The 19,476-nt window shown below is 41.1% G+C and overlaps 2 protein-coding genes across 3 annotated transcripts in view; one reads left to right on the forward strand and one right to left on the reverse strand.

The window, feature by feature from the left end:
* LOC140485572 (palmitoyltransferase ZDHHC5-A-like) overlaps positions 1 to 7,721 on the reverse strand; it is a 49,362-nt gene extending 41,641 nt beyond the window's left edge. Inside the window, exons 1-2 of the mRNA XM_072583815.1 lie at positions 7,660 to 7,721; positions 261 to 382 (exon numbers count right to left, since the gene is read on the reverse strand). Coding sequence (XP_072439916.1) covers positions 261 to 378 — 118 coding nt within the window. The 5' untranslated portion in view covers positions 379 to 382; positions 7,660 to 7,721. The remainder of the gene's footprint in view (positions 1 to 260; positions 383 to 7,659) is intronic.
* Positions 7,085 to 19,476, forward strand: trmt10a (tRNA methyltransferase 10A). Of its 2 annotated transcripts, none has more exons than XM_072583813.1 (8): positions 7,085 to 7,367; positions 9,705 to 9,987; positions 11,469 to 11,631; positions 12,479 to 12,550; positions 13,951 to 14,025; positions 14,761 to 14,910; positions 16,050 to 16,155; positions 18,521 to 19,476. In XM_072583813.1, exons 2-8 carry the CDS (start codon positions 9,752 to 9,754, stop codon positions 18,787 to 18,789), a joined length of 1,071 nt encoding a protein of 356 aa, XP_072439914.1. In that variant the 5' UTR covers positions 7,085 to 7,367; positions 9,705 to 9,751; the 3' UTR covers positions 18,790 to 19,476. The 2 variants fall into 2 exon arrangements, with proteins under 2 accessions (XP_072439914.1, XP_072439913.1); XM_072583812.1 differs by lacking the exon at positions 7,085 to 7,367 and adding an exon at positions 7,480 to 7,636.

The following is a 19,476-nucleotide window of genomic DNA, read 5'->3' on the forward strand; positions in this document are numbered from 1 at the left end:
TTAAAAGGTATTTGGATGGGTACACAAATAGGATGGGTTTAAAGGGATATGGGCCAAATGCTGGCAAATGGAACTAGATTAATTTAGGATAGCTGGTCAGCATGGATGAATTGGACCAAAGTGTCTGTTTCCGTGCTGTATAACTCGATGACTCTGTACAACTCTATGGCATTTACTGAGTATTTGTCAGTCATGCCCTTCAAATCAGGCAGTTACTGCAAACAGTTTGCATAAATCTTTAACACTCCAGGTGACTTTACCTCTGCAAAAAATTCCAGGATCTATAAAGATGCAAATTAGGTAGTTTAGGCAGCAGCTTAGCAGAAATAATGTATGGACAATAGGTACAGCCATTGATAAATTTTGAAGCAGCCACATGCATCTGAAAAAGAAGCACAGAAGTTTAGAATATTCTTCAGATAGATTCCAGAAACTGATACTAGATTTTTAATTTCCTCACAGTTTCCTCCCTCCACCCCCAGATTACCATCAATACATAGAAACAGGAAGAGGCCATCCAGCCTCTTCAGCCTGTTCTATTATTTGGGGGTGTGGTGCGGAGGGGTGTAGGCCGTGATTAGGAATGTGGAGTTGATCACAGTCAGATCAGCCGAGATGTTAGCGATTGGCAGAACAGACTTGATGGGCTGAATGGCCTACTCCTGCATTCAAAATGTGACTCGTCAGCAATTTAATTCAATTTACACAGTTTGGTTTCATAATCCTTTAATACACTTTCCCAAGAATTAATTTGACGTCTGGTTCAATCATTTTTGTTAGGGAGAGGAGTGGGTGTCGGAGAGAGTTTAAGATTTTCATGACTTGTATGAGGAACGGCTTCATGGCACCACCTTTGAAAACACAAGAGTAACTCCACCCTCGCCCATGTTACTCAACTGCCCTAAACCCCTTTCAGTCAAGGAGCATCTTGCAGGTAAGAAAGAAAACCCGGAGATGCTGCAGGGCAGAGTGAAAATAGATGATGCTGGAAATGTTCAGCAGGTCAGATAGCATCTCTGCAGCAACAGTAATGGAGGCAAGGTTTGCACTATTATGACCTTTCACCTGGATTACACCATTTTCTGTTTATTATACTCCTTTGACGATTTGCATAGCACAATGAACAATTGTCAATCATAGAGTCAGAGAATCGTAGAGCCATACAGCATAGAAACGGACCATTTAGTCCACTTCGTCCATGTCAACCAGGTTTCCTAAACTAAACTAGTCCTATTATTTGTGATTGGCCCATATCTTTCTAAATAGTCATAGAACTATACAGCACAGAAACATACCCTTCAGTCCAACTTGTCCATGCTGACCAGATATCCTAACCTAATCTAGTCCCATTTGCCAGTACTTGATGAAGTAACTCCAGAGAGGCCAGGTATCCTGTCATCTAATCCCCATTTGTTTACATTTAGAAAGTCCTTGACACTGATCCAGCTCCCTCAGTGCCAGCTTTCAGAATGAACAGGATGTGTGATACTCCTTTTTCTGAAATCTATCAGCCAGGGCTCCCTGATTGGACCAGATTAACAGCTTCAATCAGGGAATTCATATTCTATGAGGTCCACCTGGCTGATCTTGCTACAATCACTTTCCAATTCATGTACCTGTCCAAATGTCTTTTAAATATGGTAACTATGTCTACCACTTCCTCTAGCAGCTCACTCCATATTCGAACCATCTTCTGTGTGAATAAGTTGGCTTTTGAATCCCTTTAAAATTTCCCCTCTCACCTTAAAACTATGCCTTCTAGTTTTGAACTCCCTTACCGTGGAGAAAACAGCATGGCTATTCGCCTTTGTGACGATGCTGTCACTTTTAAAAGGTTATTTTGTCCTTGGTTTCTTTTCCCCAAGAGAGGTTGTAAAAGAAGAGGTGCTGAAATGTCTACTATAACAATGGCAGGGTAGTAGCCAGTTTTCCCAGTTCAGGTGTTTTCTATTTTGGTTTAATTGTAGCAGTCACAGAAGCTGCTGCAGTGCAAAACAAAAGTCCCATGCTTCAGCAGATGATTCTTGACTGACTTTTCTCTCTGCAATCTCTCCTGCCTGTAAGAACCTGTGTTTGAATTTTCCTTTTGCCAATGGGTGGGTTTATGGGATATCACGGGAATTGGACCAGCTCCTTACTTAAGTTGCTGTGTCAGGTTGGTTAAGTTTTCAATAGTTAAGTTATTCTAACTTCCATTTTCTTTTGTTCATGTTTCAACTGTAGTGCTTAAATTCTGTTTTGCTTAAAGCTGAGTGGTTTGTCGAGCTGCTTCACATCTGGAATATCCACTTCACACCAGCCTTTAAAATAAGAGAAAATTAGGGTCTAGACTACCTACTTAAAATATTTTGAGGGGGGGGGGGGGAGGGGTCTGGTCCAAAATACCTTATCTATACCCCTCATAATATTATATCCAGCCTGTTCTTATAACTCAAATGCTTCAGACCCAGTAACATCCTTATAAATCTTTTCTGTACCCTTTCCAGTTTAATAATATCCTTCCTGTAGCAAGGTGACCAGAACTGCACATAGTACTCCAAATGTGGCCTCACCAACATCCCATAACCTCAACATGTTGCTCCAATTCCTATACTCAATATTTTGACCAATGAAGGCAAGTGCCAGCCACCTTCTTCAGTAACCTATCTACCTGTGATGTCACCTTCATGGAACTATGTGCCTGAACCCCTCAGTCTCTCTGTTCGAGAACACTTCCCAAAGATTTGCCCCATTTATATAAAATGTGAAGTTAAAAAAATTATTTTCAAAACTTAAAAACTTGAGAATTTTTAAAATAAAGAATATTGAATGCAGTAATTTTGTGCCGGAGAGTGTCCTATTTAAAAATGCTATACCTTATTGTCAATTAATCTCAGTGTATCAGCACTTTTCCTTTCCCTTCTCCAGTTCATCTTCTCACCTCAGTGTCTCCTCACCAGCCTGCTGCTTACCAGTATAAGAGCTTAACTTGTTGTGACAAGGGCCAAAGTTCTTCCTTCTGTGCTATTAGAATTGTCTCTGGTGCACAAAACCGATACTTCTAGATGACTACTGAGTTATTTTTGCACATATCCCCAAAGGAATGGGCAAATATTCAAATAAAATATAAATATACTAGTCAAGTAAAAACATACCAGGAGGTGCTGTGCAATGCAATCTTTGGCCTTGAAATTACATAATAGAAACAGACTCAGGAGAAGATGTAAGAATCATTTACTGGAGGATTAACAGATTAGTCAAATTATAACTTCCATGAAAGATTGAACAGGCTAGGGAAGAGAAAGCCGAGAGGTGATCTGTTAGATGGTCTGTAAAATTGTGATAGGGTTGGATAGAAAAGCTGCCTCCCCTTGTGACTGATTCCAAAACTAAGAACTATAGATACAGCATAACAGCCAATCAAGAGCAGAGAAAATGTGGAACCACATGCTAATAACACTGCAGAGCAACGCAACTGTAATTTTAAGTTCCTCGGCTCTGCTCCCTCAACTTGGCTCATGAGCTCTTATTTGTGCTTCTATTTCCTGCTCAATGCTTCATCCTGTTTATCACTGACCCAGAGTATTTGAGAGATCTGCCCAAATCAGAGCAACAGGTCCTTGAGTAACAGCAGTTTGAAATGACTGCAAATTCAATGGAAACTGCAAACAAAATTTTCATGGGGCAATTTCTCCAAAGAGAGATTTGAATTGATTTTCCCAGTCTATGTGCGTTTTGAAGCTCCCCATGATTATTATAATAATGCTGTTCTTACATGCTTTTTCTATCTCTTGATTTATTTTCTCCCTGACTAATGCAAGGAGGCTTGTATATAACTCCCCATCAGGGTCTTTTATCCATTGTGGTTCCTCAACTCTACCCACTCAGATTCTATGCTTTCCAACCCTATATCATTTCTTGCTATCAATTTAATTTCATTTCTTACTAACAAGTCAACCCTGCCCTCTCTGTCTATTTGCTTGTCCTTTTGATAGGATGTCATCTTCGAAGCTGGGTTCTGCAAGGAGCTGGAGGGCTCCACATGGAACTGGGTGGGTGCAGATGACGACAAAGTCCTTCGATATTTAGTTCCCAGTCCCGATTCCCTTGCAGCTACATCTCTGCGCTACCCACAATGTCGTACTTCCCAATTTCAATTTGCGCTACAAGCTCATTTACCCTGTTTTGTATATTGCGTGCTTTTAACACCCTCAGTACTGCATTGACAGTCCTCTCCCCACACCCTTACCTGCTGTGTCTGAAGTTACTTTCCATACTCTCTGTCCTATTACTTGTTCTGGAAACTTTAATAACCTCCCCCGTTTTAACATTTTCCATAATTTTCCATGTAACTGAACTAATCCCAACTCAGTTTAGTCACAGGACATGCCAAAGTGCTTTGCTGTCAATTAGTCACTGTTGTGATGTAGGAAATGCAGCAGCCAATTTGTACAGACATTGCTTGCAGTTGCAATTTTGGACAAGACACCCTCGTGACCCCATCCAGGGAGGACAAAGGTTTAACATTTCATCTAAAAGACAGTGCAGCATTCCCCTCAGTATTGCACTAGAATATGAGCCTCAATTTGTATGTCCGAAGTCTCTGAAATGCAACTTGAACCAGCCCCTCCATTTCCCAACATTGAGACTCTGAGCTATGTGGATGGGACTTTAATATCCAGGGATGAAAATGTATTCAAAAGGAATCTTGTGTGAAGAAAGCACTTGAGAGCTACTCTTTGATGAACATACTTACGGGTACATGTAAAATAAGGCTGAAATAGTGAAGAAGATCAATAGTAGTACTAAGCTGGGGAGTTTCTGCTCGCAAGCAAGCCTCCATCTCTTCTCACACATCCTCCAGGCTTTGGTTTGGTGAACAGAACAGCAGATTGTTCAGTGCAGTCAGCTCAGCTCTGCTCTGGCCTTTCTCCTAGCTCACACCTTCCCTGTCTTTATCCAACCCATGCCATTATGTCATCATAGAGGTACACCTGCCATTGCCATGGAAACATGTTCCCTTTGTAACAATCAATGTTGAAATCTTGCCCTGTTTCCACCTCCAATCCAGGTCATGACCCATCAATGTCAGCATCCATAGGCACTGCAGTCTGATCATACCATCGTCACAGGCCATGCTATCTATATGCAGAGAACTTAAACAAAAGCAATACATGCTAGAGAAACTCAGCAGGTCTGATAGCATCTGTGAAAACAGGATTAATGCTTCCAGTGACCCTTCTTCAGATAACGGGTTCGGACCAAGAAGGGTGCCGAGTAATTCTGTTTTTCTTTCCAGGTCTCCAGCAATCACAGTTGCTCGCTATCCTAAGAACGACATTTTTTCTATATTTAATTTCACATGTAAAATAGTGCATTGACTAGATTTATTTCCACATTTTATATCCATTTTATTGTCCCATGAGAGTATTGCACACAATAAATAGAGAGTCTGTTCCCACACGTGACAGGATCGAGGACGAAAGGGAACAGGTCTAAAGTAGTTGGATGTTTTCCCTGACTGGGGAGTCTAGAACAAGGCTCACAGTCTCAACATACAGGGTAGTGAACTTGTGGAACTCTCTAACACAGAGAGCTGTGGAGGTTAAGCCACCTTATATTCTCAAGAGAGAGTTTTTAATAGGTTTTCAAGGCATCAAGGTGTATGGGGAGAAGCAGGGATAAGGCTATGATCAGATTGGATGGTGGAGCAGGCCCAAAGGACCTACACCTGCTCCAAGGTTCTATGTTTACATGTGGTGTTTACATGTGCTTTGGAATTGTTCTATATAAGTCAGGTTACTTAAAAGAAAATGCCACAACCCACCTTTAGAGTAAATATAATGCAACTTTGATATTATCCTACCACATGTTGAAAACTTCGATGGCATAACTTGGATAAGCACATGGATGATGATGGGATAGTGTAGGGGAATGAGCTGAGAATAGTTCACAAGTCGACGCAACATCGAGGACCGAAGGGCCTGTTCTGCGCTGTATTGTTATATGTTCTATAACTCAAATGTATTATTAACAAGGAATGTATTTAATTTCATGTGAACACTTATATCAGCTTAGTAATGTCCCGCATCAATACAACAGCACGCATTGAACAGAGCACTAATGATACTACCTGAAGTTTCTTTGATTTTTACAGTAAAGCATCCTTGAACAGTTTTGATAATGCTGAGTCTGCTGTTTTGAGTCTGTTCAAGTCATCTTTTACTGGCTTTCTCCTTGGTAGCTTTATTTTTACTTTTCTATTTATATCAAAACGTGCAGAAAACATCCTCAGGTTCCAAAATATGTAGTTGAGAAGCTTTATAATTGAGGTGCAAGTTGAACTACATTTAAAGCTACTACAATTGAACATTCTGGGATGTCAACTTGCAGCTGTACAGGACATTGGTTGAGCCACTTTTGGAATACTGCATTCAGTTGTGGTCTCCCTGCTGTATGTTATGAAACTTGGAAGGGTTCAGAAATGATCTACAAGGATGTTGCCAGGATTGGAGGGTTTGTGCTATTAGGACAGGCTGAATAGGCCATTTTCCCTGGAGCTTCAGGAGATGAGAGGTGACTTTATTAAGTTTTATAAATTCATGAGGGGCATGGGATAGGGTGGGTAGTCAAGGTCTTTTCCCCAGCCTGGGGAAAAATAGAAGGCACAGGTTTAAAATGAGAAAATAAAGGTTTTAAAAGCACCTAAGTGGCAACTTTTTCATAGAGGGACGGTGCATATATGGAATAAGCTGCCAGAGAAAGTGGTGGAAGCTGATACAATTACAACATTTAAGATGCGTCTGGATGGGTATTATGAATATGAAGGGTTTAGAGGGATATGGGCCAAATGCTGGCAAACGGAACGAGATTAATTTAGGATATCTGATCGGCATGGACGAGTTGGACGGAAGGAGAAAGCGAGGACTGCAGAGGCTGGAAATCAGAGTCGAGAATGTGGTGCTGTAAAAGCACGGCATGTCAGGCAGCATCCGAGTAGCAGTTGGACGGAAGGGGCTGTTTCCGTCACATACAACTCTTATGACTCGAAGAGCCGCCGGATTGGAAACGTTAACTCTGTTTCTCTCTCCACAGTCGCTGCATTCCTCCAGAGCTTTGCGTTTTTGTTCCAGAATTCCAGCAACCGCAGTTTTATTACGTATAATTAAATATCGCTTCTGAGGCATCCCTCTGAACTGCTACGCTCTCCCAGCACCACTAATCCAGAATCTGGTTTCCAGCATCCGCAGTCATTACCCACATAAATTAAAATCAGCTTGCCCACAAATGAAGCGTGCCGGGAAACACGCTGGCCCATGAGGGATAAAGCAAACGGAGAAATTTCTGGAGAAACCGTGGGAGAAAAAGAGAAACAGAATGCACATTTCGTGAGTACTCAAGCGTCCATTGCCTCTCAGCAGCGAACCCGGAAGCTGGGTCCTGGAAGGAGCTGGAGGGCTCCACGTGGAGGTTGGCGCGTGGCAATGACGTCATTGACGGGCCTGAATCCGGCCCTGGCCCTGCCCCAGGCCCCGCAGCCTCGGCTTCGGCTTCTCTCGGTGAAGGCGGTAAACGGGGCCCGAGCCTCACAGTCTCCCCAGTGCCCCCTGACACACACCCTGGCAGACACAGCTCCCCCCCCGGCCGGAGCCACAGGGTAAGCCCCGAAAACGAACTCACCGGTTGAAGGCCGGGCTTCCCCTGACGGACAGTGAGCCGCTGGCGCGCGACTCCCGCCGTTTAAACCGATTTAACGGTCAGCGGGTGTCTCGCGGGGAAGGAGCGGTGTTACCATGGAGATGGGCACCCCCCGCCCCGCCCCCCCAACAGCTTCAAACCAAACCAGCCCTGCCCACCACCCCACCCCGTCAGTGACCCCCCCGACCGCCACCCCTGTCAGTGACCCCCTGTCAGTGACCCCCCTGACCACCCCCCTGTCAGTGACCCCCTGTCAGTGACCCCCCTGACCACCCCCCTGTCAGTGACCACCCCCTGTTAGTGACCCCTCGCCAGTGACCCCCCCCGACCACCCCGTCAGTGACCCCCCCCCCCACAGCAACGTCAGTGACCACCTCCTGTTAGTGACCCCCCCCCCTGACCACCCCTATCAGTGATCACCCCCCCATCCCCGTCAGTGACCCCCCCCCCGACAACCTCCCTGTCAGTGACCACCCCCCTGACCACCCCCCGTTAGTGACTCCCCCCAACCACCCCCTGTTAGTGACTCCCCCCGACCACCCCCTGTCAGTGACCCCCCCGGCAATGTCAGTGACCCCCCCCAATCAGTGATCACCCCCCCTGTCAGTGACCCACCCCCCCGACCACCCCCCCCCCCCCCCGTCAGTGACAACCCCCGTCAGTGACCCCCCCTGACCACCCATCATCGGTGACTCCCCCTGACCATCCCTCCGTAGGTGACCCCTCCCCCCCCTTGACCACCCCCTGTCAATGACCCCCTCCTCAACAGTCCCCTGTCAGTGACCCCCTCCCGGAAGCCCCTCTGTCAATGACCCCAACTCCCCCATCAGTGACCCCCTCCCAACACCCTATCAGTGACCCCCTCCTCAACAACTCCTTGTCAGTGACCCCCATCCCCAACCCCCCTATCAGTGACCACCTCTCCAAACCGTCTGTCAATGACCACCTCCCCAAACACAGCCATATCTCCACATCTCAAACTGCCTTCCACATCCACTTAACATATTAGAAGCATACAAAAATCAATTTGCTTGAGAAACTCAGCAGGTCTGGCAGCAATTGTGGAGAGAAATATTTTTGAGTCCAATGACCCTTCTCCAGCAATTTTTTTAGATTAGATTACTTACAGTGTGGAAACAGGCCCTTCGGCCCAACAAGTCCACACCGACTCTCCGAAGATCAACCCACCCAGACCCCTACATTTACCCCTTCACCTAACATTACAGGCAATTTAGCATAGCCAGTTCACCTATCCTGCACATTTTTTGGGCTGTGGGAGGAAACCAGAAGAAACCCACGCAGACACGGGGAGAATGTGCAAACTCCACACAGGCAGTTGCCTGTTTTCTGTTTCAGATCTACAGCATCCACAGCTCTTTTAGTGTTTAATTCACTGTCATATCTCTGCCCCTTAATTATCAGTGTAGCTTCACAAATCTCCACTTTCTTCCATGTTCATAACTTAAATTGGTCAGAAAATGGTTTTATTTCACCCTCCAAATTGTTCATAACTATAGTGAACAGCTACAGCCACATGATTCCTGTGACATATTGTCATTTGAGTAATAACAATCATTGTTGTAATTTTCTATTTCCTGCTTCATCACCAGCTCCCTGTTTATAGATTGCCTCCTGTGCCACATGTTCACGTTTTTTTGTTAAAAATTTCCAAATGGAATTTCAGTCTGTTGAATGGCAATTATTGTTGAACTGCTCTGATTATTGTTACATTATTCTACTTCTCACTTAATGTTGAATTTGTTAGAGAAAGATGGCTGTGAGTGGAGTGATCTAAGGTTCAGATGGTGAGAATCATGAAAAAAAACTTTGTCCCTTTAGGGGCTGGTTTAACAAAATTGTACCAATGCATTTAGAAATGAAAATTAAAAATGGAATCATTAAAGTTTTTTAATTGGCAAAACTGCAGAGTAATTTATATCAATCTCTCAACAGTGTAGTTTATTTTAACTTGTGAAAAAGTATGCAGAATTTATATGCATAATTAGCACAGTTGATTTGTTTTTCAGCTTTTGATGTGATGACATAGTGTACTGTTTCAAATGTCAAGTAAACCATGGCGTCTGAAGCACGTGAAGAAGGAACAGAGCCATCAGCAGCCTTGACAAAAGCTGGGGATTCAAGTAGTGAAAGACTGGAGCAATGCGAAATCAATGAATGCAATCCCACGGAAGGGAAAAATCAAATGAAGCAGAATGATTGGAATCTTGGGAGAACTGAGCCAATGTCAAAAAGACAGATGAAAAAGTTAATGAGGGAGAAACGGTGGCTAGACCAAAAAGAGGATCGCAAGTAAGTGGGAGTAAGCTATTGTGTAAGTACCTCATCACTTTAATATCTTCTGAGCCCACTGATTTACTGCGAATGAACAAGGCAAAATTCTTTTTGGATGTTTACTGGTGTTTTGAGGATTGAATGTTTTGCAATTTCCATTCATTTGTCTATGGAGACTTTAAACCACTTCCTTAAAAGCTCAAGGTGCACACACATTGCATTTCTGGGATGATGGGCAGGAAGATAACTGTTTCTTTGCCTACTATCAGTACATTTCTCTCCCACCATGATGTAAAACCCATCAGTACAACTCTGAATACCTATAGATCACCAATGATTACAAACAAGTATCTTCCTGAATCATTAAGTGATTCAAATATTAGATGTAGTTATAACTGGTAACCCTAATCTTAAAAAAAAATAAACATATGGAAATTTGATTTAATTTTATCACCAGTGAGCAGTCTCCAGCATTCATTATGTCTGCATTTTCTCAGATTTTCCATGAGCAATTGCACTGGAACGTGTGATAAGAGTTGGAGTATTTCAGAATCCTCTGTTGTGGATGCTCGTGAACCAGTTGGATTGACGATTCCTATGTGCACAATATGATTAAGAAAGGATAAGTTAGAATAGCTAATCTGCACAGAAAACAAAATAGAGAGAGGTAAAAGATCGGGTTAGAGGGAGAAAAACAAAAAGAAAATGTTTATTAGCGCTCTAACAAAAGTAAAATGCTATAGAAGCTGTTGGAAATTTAAGATAAAAACAATAATGTTGGAAATGTTTAACAGATCTGGCAACATACACGGTGAGAAAGAGTTAATGTTTCAAGTCAGTAACCTTTCATCAGAACAGTCTGTTCTGCGCATTAAATAGAAGTACTCAGATATTTCATTTTAATCAGTCTGTTCGTACATGTTATATACGTACACCTCCAAGGCCATCACGTCCTACAGTTGGACTTAAACCTTAACCTTCTGACTGAGAGGAAAGGACATTACCACTGCACTAAAAGATCTTAAATAATGTATTTTGCGGGAAACATGAAAAACTGGGCAATATGGAGACTAAAACTTGGCATTACTAGCAGTACACTTTAACGGTCTGAGCTAACTGAGTGTCCTAATAATGCATTTCATATGTATAAAATGATCTTGAAATGGAGCAAGGGGCTTGTTTCTTTTGAAATTAGCCTGTTTGAACATGTTATGATGTACATCACATCCTGAGGAGAGGCTTGAACGCAGACCTTCTGGCCCAGTGATGGGGACACTACCACTATGAGAAATAACAGGTTAATTAAAAATACATTTATGTAGTTCAGATATATTATGAAATGTCTCTGTGACTGTTGGGACTTGAACACAGACCTTCAAACCCAGAAGAAGGAAGTTTACCACTGTTCCACAAGACTCTCAGCTGATATCCTCTCTTTCACTGATTAAAAGTGCAAAATTAACAATTTTCCACTAACCTTTCTGTTCTTCTTGGGCCAGGCAAAAGCGTAAAGAGAAAAAGCTGAAAAGAAGACTAGAACGTCAAACTCAGAATGAGGAAAGGCATGAAGAATCTGCCAGGAAACGCTTTAAGAGAGATTTCACTCCATGTAACCTTCGTGTTGTACTAGACTGCAGCTTTGATAGTTTAATGGTGTTGAAGGTGAAGAAGAAACAGAATAAAGTTGCAATGACTAACTAAATTTATTCAGTAGTTTTACAGAATTATATGGAATATACGATATCAGTCAGTCGTGGTCTGTGATCTGTGCCAGTGTTTAAGCTCCATCTAAGCCTCCTCCCACCTTATTTTGTATCATCCTACTTAATATATCTTTCTGTCCCTTATATGCTGCTTATATGCATTTATATTATTTATCTGAACTACTCCCAGATGATAAGTTCCACACACTAACCACCCTGTTCAAATCAACTACTTCTGAATTCATTCTTGGGCTTCTTAGTAACTGCCTTATATTTAAGGTCCACAATATTCTGTTACGCTCTCAAGTGAAAGCCCCTTCCCTGTGTCTACCATGTTAAAACCCCTTGCTGATCTTAAAGGTTTCTATCACATTTCTGCACTAAATTTCTCTTCTGCTTGAGAAAGGGCCTGCAACCTGTTCATGGTTTCTGGTATTTTCCCTGTACATCTTTTTAGCACTTGCCCCAGTAACCTTAACCTTTTGTAATATAGAATTGTGCATGGTACTGATGCTGAAAGACTGCATTTCCTACTTCTGACAATCCTGCAGTTTGTGGTGGCTGCTTATAGTATGACACTAAGTAAAATTTGGGAACAGTTCACCTGCTTTCCCCAGTGGCATGGCATCAGAGTGTGCTTTGAGTTCAGATTTTCTAAATGTTGGACTGGTCTGGGAGATTGGAGAATGAATGTATTGGGAAAATGAAATGAGCATCTAAGTATTTTTATTTCAATCCTGAGGCCTTTATAGTGTTAAAGCCACAAGGCTTGGGTTTGCCTGAATGGTTCTTTTTTTTATATATAGGATGTCAAAAAGCTGCATAAGCAGATTCAGAGATGTTACGCAGAAAATCGAAAAGCAGCACATCCTGTGAGGGTGAGTCTCGTTTTTGATTTCCAAAACAGAAAATACACAAATGTGAAAATGATGCCATTCCCTTTCTTAAAAATGACCGTTGCAACTTGTAATACTAGTAAATGCCTTTATAAAGGAGCAGATCAGATTAAACTCTCTAATTCTCACAAACTGTTGTTAACATGACTTTCTGATTAAAGTTTGCCTTTTCTTCATTGTTTTTATTTTTCTGATTTTCTTTGTTAAGAAACTGAACAACTTAGTTAAGGTGACTCTGTACTTAGCTGGCCACTCTCCACTTGCCACATTAAACTACCATGTACATAACTAATAAGAATTATGAATGCGAGGATGAATTTCAAAGCGATTTTCTAATTTATCTCAAAGTAAAATGACAACTTTTTATAAAGTGAGCCTGATGTATCATGCCAGCAGATTCGCTGGTATGAGTAGTGACAAACAGGATGATGGGAGGAAGAAAACTGCTGAGATGAACCATCTTGAAAACCTTTTGTCAATTGTAGAACCTTGAATTCTATTTGGTTCAATTTTTAATTATCTGCTAGGTTCAATTATGTAAATTAAAACTGGGATATATTTATATTACTTTACATCAATTTGTTTCTAGTAATTGTAGTCCCATTTATCCTTTTTGTTCTTAAACTATTCAAAATAGCACTGGATTGTGGTGACTGTTGAAGCTTTTCATTGTATTTCACTGTAAAATGCAAGTGACAATAAATTTATCATTCATTCATTAGAGATTGCAATATTAAGAAACATTCCCAGAGAATAATAACAAGTCTTTGCCCATAAAAACTCTCAATTTTGACTGTCTGGGTGATGGCAGCATGATAGCTAGAAGTAAGTTTAGTCAGTAAACTAAAACATTAACCATAACTGGACTTTGAGAGCAGAATATCTGCTGTTCTGTGAGTAGAATTTTATAAAGAAATTTTGTTTTTAACAAATGAAGCAGATTGCTGAAGGTAAGAGAAACCTGTGTAGAAGCACCAACTGATAATCAACTTGCCTCTTAACCAGAAGGTTCACATTAATCCTTCTGGCCACTAAGGATGTAATTGAGGCTGAAACTTTCAATACGTTGAGGGAGGACTATATTTTTGTCAACATGAACAAGATGAAAATCAACGGTCTGTTCACCTGTTGCTGTAACATTAAGGATTCCCCTGTTTAATGAAATTATGTAGTGTTCTTAGTGGAGTCTAGATGTGTGCAAAAATGACTGCAGTATTTGACCAAAATGGGAGTAGGCAACATACTTCAATGCAATTCATGTCTATGAAGGATATTACAATTTTTGAGAGATTTGATGAAATATTATTCAAGCTCAGTCTCTTACCTTGGTCCTGACAATGGACTTTGAGGAGGTATTGATTCTAGTTTTCATTTCTCAATAGATGTATTTGACCAGTCATAGTGGACAGTTGAAGAAGAACATGGATGAAAATGACAAAGGCTGGATCAATTGGAAGGTACAAAGAAACTTTCCACAATATATTGTTAAACTGGAAGCACTGACTTAAGGTTTTAGCAGTGATGACTGGCCAGGTTATCATGAACTGTTGTTTCCATCAGCCTCTGTGCTTTAGTACATAATAAACTTCCATTTTAATGCATCAACCCACTGAATTGTCACCTCTAGATGTGATTGTTCCATTGCTTTCTTGGTTTCCTCCAATTTTCCACCTTCCAGAAGCTTGTCTATTCTAAACTATATGCCCATAACCTAAGTTACACTAAATCTTATTCACCCATCCCTGCCTGTTCTCTCTGACCCTGTAGTATGATTGTGTCTCAGTTTTAAAATTGTCATCTTTAATTTGTAAGCTCTCCATGGCTTCATGACTCACTATTTCTAAGGGCTCCTGTACCCCAACAATCCTCATCTCAGTGCTTTTCCATTTATGGCTGCTTGGCATATCCCTGATTTTAATCACTTCACTAGTTGTAGCCCTGCCTAAAACTGCCAAGCCCCTTCACTCTGGAAATCCCACCCTGAATTTAATCACCTATCAGCTCCCCCTCTCTTTTGAAGATGCCTCTTAATACCCCTTTATCATTAGTTGTTATGCACCTGTTCTAAGTATTGATTAGTAAGGTGACGTGCCTTGGAGGTTTTTAACTGTATAAGTTACTATATACATGCTAGTTGTTATTGTTAAAATGCTATGGAAATTATATGCTTTGTAATAACTTGACTTTGTTAGGGAATTACTTTTACACCGGAACATGTCAGTGAAGCCATAAAGAAGGAAGAGTTGGTTTATCTCACTTCTGATTCACCCAATGTGCTGAATGATCTGGATGCAACAAAAGCTTACATCATAGGTGGCTTGGTGGACCATAATCACCACAAGGTATTCTGTGCATCTTCCCTGCTCTAAAGGTAACATCCTGTAATGTTAAAAAGAGAAATTGCTGGAAAATCTCAGCAGGTCTGGCAACGTCCGTGCAGAGAAATCGGTTAACATTTTGGGTCTGGTCACCCTTCAGAACTGATAGTAGCTAAGAAAAGAATCATTTTTAAACAGATGAAACAGAAGAGGGAGGTATAAATGATAGGTGGAGATAGAACCCAAAGAGAGAGAAAAACAGTTGTACAGACAGAGGTGGATAAGCATCAGCCTTGGACAATGAATAGCTGCTAATAGGGGCTATTAGTGGCTGACAGTGGATATTGTGTGGTAGCAGCCCATGTGACAAGAAGGCCTAGTGTGAGATGCAGGGGGAGAACATGGCGAAAGCTGCTCAAGCCCTAAAAATTGTTGAACTCGATATCAAGTTCAGAAGGCTGCAAGGTTCCCAAATGGAAATTGAGGTGCTGTTCTTTCAGCATGTGCTGACCTTCACTGGAGCATTGCAGCAAGCCTGAGATAGAGGTGTTTGCCAGACCATATGGTGGTGTGTTGAAATGGCAAGCAAATGGAAGCTCAGGGTCTTTTTTGTGGACAGACATAGGTGTTCTGCAAAGTAGTCACCTAATCTACGCTTCCTTTCCCAAGTGTAGAGACCACATTCTGAGCAGCGAAAATGTTAAGACTAGAGTGAAGTGTAAGTAAAGCACTGTTTCTCCTGGAAGGTGTATTTGAAGCCTTGGATAGTGAGGAGAGAGAGAAAGTAAATGGGCAGTTGTTATACCTGAGATTGCAGGGGAAGATGTTGTGAGGCTATGGGTCATTTTGGGAGTGAAGGAGGAGTGGACCGGGGTGTCCCAAAGTGAAATGGCTTTGTGGAAAGCTCACAAGGAAGGGAAGGGGAATATGTGTCTGGTGGCATCCCACTGGAAGTGGCAGACTGGTGTAGGCTGCCACTCCTGCTGAGATTTTCCAGCTATTTCTGTCTTTGTTTCTGTAATAGCTCAGAGGTTCCAGACAATATAAATTCAAGTTGTTGAAGTTTGCTCAATAAAGTCACGGTCCCACACAAATGAAGTTAAATGCTTTGACTAAATGGATTCTTATTACTGACCTTGGCTCTTCTGTGGCTGCCATTTCAGGGTGTAACATACAATAAAGCATTGAACTTGGGAATCGCACATGCGCAACTTCCCCTTGGAAACTATGTGAAAATGGATAGTCGCAAAGTGTTAACTGTAAATCATGGTAAGTGTCTTAATAGGTTGAGAGTTCTTCTGTGATGAGGATATGTAGTTTAACTGTAGTTCTTAATACACAGCTCGTAAGTTATGATCAGGTACTTATAAGATACAATATAGTTACAGCACAGAAGGAGGCCATTTAGCCAAATGTGTCTGTGCTGGCCCCAGAAGCACCAATTGACCCCTGCTGTTTTTTTTGGGGCACTGCAAATGTTTCCTTTTCAGATAATGATCCCACTTCCTTTGAAAGCCTCAACTGATCTTGACTCCGTCACAACCACATTCCATCTCAGAACCACTTACTGCCTGAGAGAGTTTTCAGTTTAGGTTTTCTGGCATTAGCGTGGCTTCCTTGTTTGGTCAGACTTGCTGAATCATTCAGGCTTCACCCTTCACATTTTAAGTATTTACACACAAAAACAGCTCAACTATGAAGAAGCCAAGTTAGCATAGAGATTTCTACTCACCATACTTTGGAAGTTTACCCATTTGGCTTTGTGAACACGTTTCCTGTTTTTGCCAAGCAAGTCTATGTCTATGAACATAATTTCAGCAAGCTGTGGTGTTAATGAGTGCCAAGAAGACTGATCAATCTGAAATGTTTCAAAAGCTAAATACCAAAACCTTAACGCATCGGGAAACTGAATGTTTGCTTTCTACCCTATTAAGTTCCTCTGTCTGCTCTTCTAAAAGCTTCAGATGGACCCAGGAGATTCTGACTATTGAAACAAGTATTTTTCTGAAAATGTAAGTAGAGGTACAAAGCACAAAAGAAATTTAAGTTATGAAAAATTAATCTTGTTTAAACCTCAGCTGGATGTATAGTGTTCAATTCCGGACACCACACCATTAGAAGGATGCCTTGGAGTAGGTGATTTGTAGAATCCCTACAGTGTGGAAACAGGCTATTTGGCCCAACAAGTTCACACTAGCCCTTCAAAGAGAAACCCACAAAGACCCATTCCCCAACCCTATTATTCTACTTTTTTTTTGTTTTTACCCTTGACTAATGCACCTGGCCTATACATCCCTGAACATTATGGGGCAATTTAGAATGACCAATTCACCTAACCTGTACATCTTTGAATTGTGGGAGGAAACAGGAGCACTCAAAGGAAACCCACGCAGACACAGGGAAAATGTGCAAACTCCACACAGACAGTCGCCTGAGGTTGGAATCGAACCCGGGTCCCTGGCGCTGTGAGGCAACAGTGCTAACCACTGAGCCACTGTGCCACCCCGAGGAGACTTATCAGAATGATACCAGTGATAAAGAATCTGAGTTAAGTGGAGACACAAAGAAACTGGGATTGTTCTTGGAGTGGATAAAGTTATAGGGAGATTTAATAGAGCTGTTCAAAATCATTGGTTTTTGACTGAGTAAATAACAAGCAATTGTTCTCACTTGTAGAAAGCTTAATAACCAGATGACAGAGAAGATGATTCTTTTTGCACAATAGTTACTGCGATCTGGAATATACTGAGGGAGCAGGTTCAGTAATAATCATCAGAAAGGAATTGGAAATATACTTAAAGGCAAAAAAATGCTAGTGTGCCACTTATTGGCTTCAATAGATGACTGAGCCAAAATACCTGTATGAAGGATGTCTGGACGATAAACTCAAATCATGAGAATTATCTCAAGTAGTAGGGGTATGGAATGCTTTGCCTGCAACGGTAGTAGATTTGCCAACTTTAAGTACATTTAAGTCATCATTGGACAAGGATATGGACGTACATGGAATAGTATAGATTGGATGGGCTTCAGATTGGTATGACAGGTCGGCGCAACATCGAGGGCCGAAGGACCTGTATTGCGCTGTAATGTTCTATGAATGTTTCAACACAATTAATGATGCTATTAAACAGAGAGTGGAATTTATCCAATCATGTATTCTTTGATAGTGTAGAGTTTGTTCTGGTGCATGTCTTCAGACTATTCAAATGTGCCACATCAAATGAGATGTTTGCTGAGTTTCAATTTCACAGAAAATTATTACATTGGAGAAAGAGTAAGAACAGGAGAATTATTTAAATAGATTTTCTTTTGAAGGACCAGCGAAATCAGTGAAACAAAAAAAGATATCACACTAATGAATAATAGAAATTTTAATCAAACGGTTCAAACATGTTCAAACACCCTTCTGGAACAAGAAACTGAGCCTTCTAGTTCACAGTGAGGGATGATAATACCACTATGTACTAATGGATTATATACTTTCAAATATGAACAAAAGTCTCTTTGCTTATTTCTTGATGAATTTCTGAACCTATTCCATTTAGGGTCAGCAGCTCTATAGTATCACACAATAAAAACAAATTCATCCTGCTGTTTGATGCCTAATTGTGAATTATTTTTCTTCTGACAGTGTTTGAGATAATTCTCATGTATTTGGAAAAGCAGAACTGGCAAGAAGCTTTTTTTACTATCCTGCCACAACGCAAAGGAGCAGTACCTGCCCTCCATCCAGTCAGCACAGAACAAAATGAGCCTGAAGGTGACTCAGATTCTTGTGAATCTGTAGAAAATGGGACCGCAGCATCAGAAGCTCTTGCGCAAAAAGAAAAGCAACTCAGTGAATTAAGTTGTGAAAAACGAAACACAGAAATTAGTGAAGAAATAGTTGGTGAAACGTAGCATCCCCTCCATTTGATTAAATATTATTTTGAGTCTTGGTATGCCTAAAATAATCCAAAAGCAGGACTTTTGATTTGCCCTCATGACACTTTCCATTTCTTTCTTACATTACCACCTGATATTTTTATGCTACGAACTCTCAGAATTTTGTTTGGACACAAACAAAATTGATGTATTTCAAGTGAGATTATTAGTTGTTTCTCTGTAAATGGCTACAATCATTGTGTTAAAGTTGCTGGAATTTAAAAATGCAATACCTGCAGTCATTGCTAGTATACATATTGGTATTTTAGTTACTTTGCATTAACCTAAGGAATTTTGGCTGGGTTCTGCAGGGAGCAATAAGCCATTGATTATTCTGAGAATGTTAATTTATTCCCACAGATTAAATGTGTTTTTTGTGACTGTATATAACATGTATGCACAAATACATCTGATTTAAAACTAATATTTCCGTTCCTATGCTCAAATTAACTGCAAAATGTTAAGCCTTTATAACAACTATTGGGGGTTTTAAAGGTGTGTATCAGTGACCGTTAAATGATAATATGGTCAGTTAAAATTTCAGACTGATGTATTATGGAATCAGTGACCAAACAAATTATCTTGGAAGTGTGTCCTTATACATAGTTGGATTTGGTTCCTATTGGTTCAAATGATGTGCAGTAAAGTTGATTCACAACATTA

This window comes from Chiloscyllium punctatum, chromosome 14 (genome assembly GCF_047496795.1).
Source record: "Chiloscyllium punctatum isolate Juve2018m chromosome 14, sChiPun1.3, whole genome shotgun sequence".
Classification (NCBI taxonomy): Eukaryota; Metazoa; Chordata; class Chondrichthyes; order Orectolobiformes; family Hemiscylliidae; genus Chiloscyllium; species Chiloscyllium punctatum.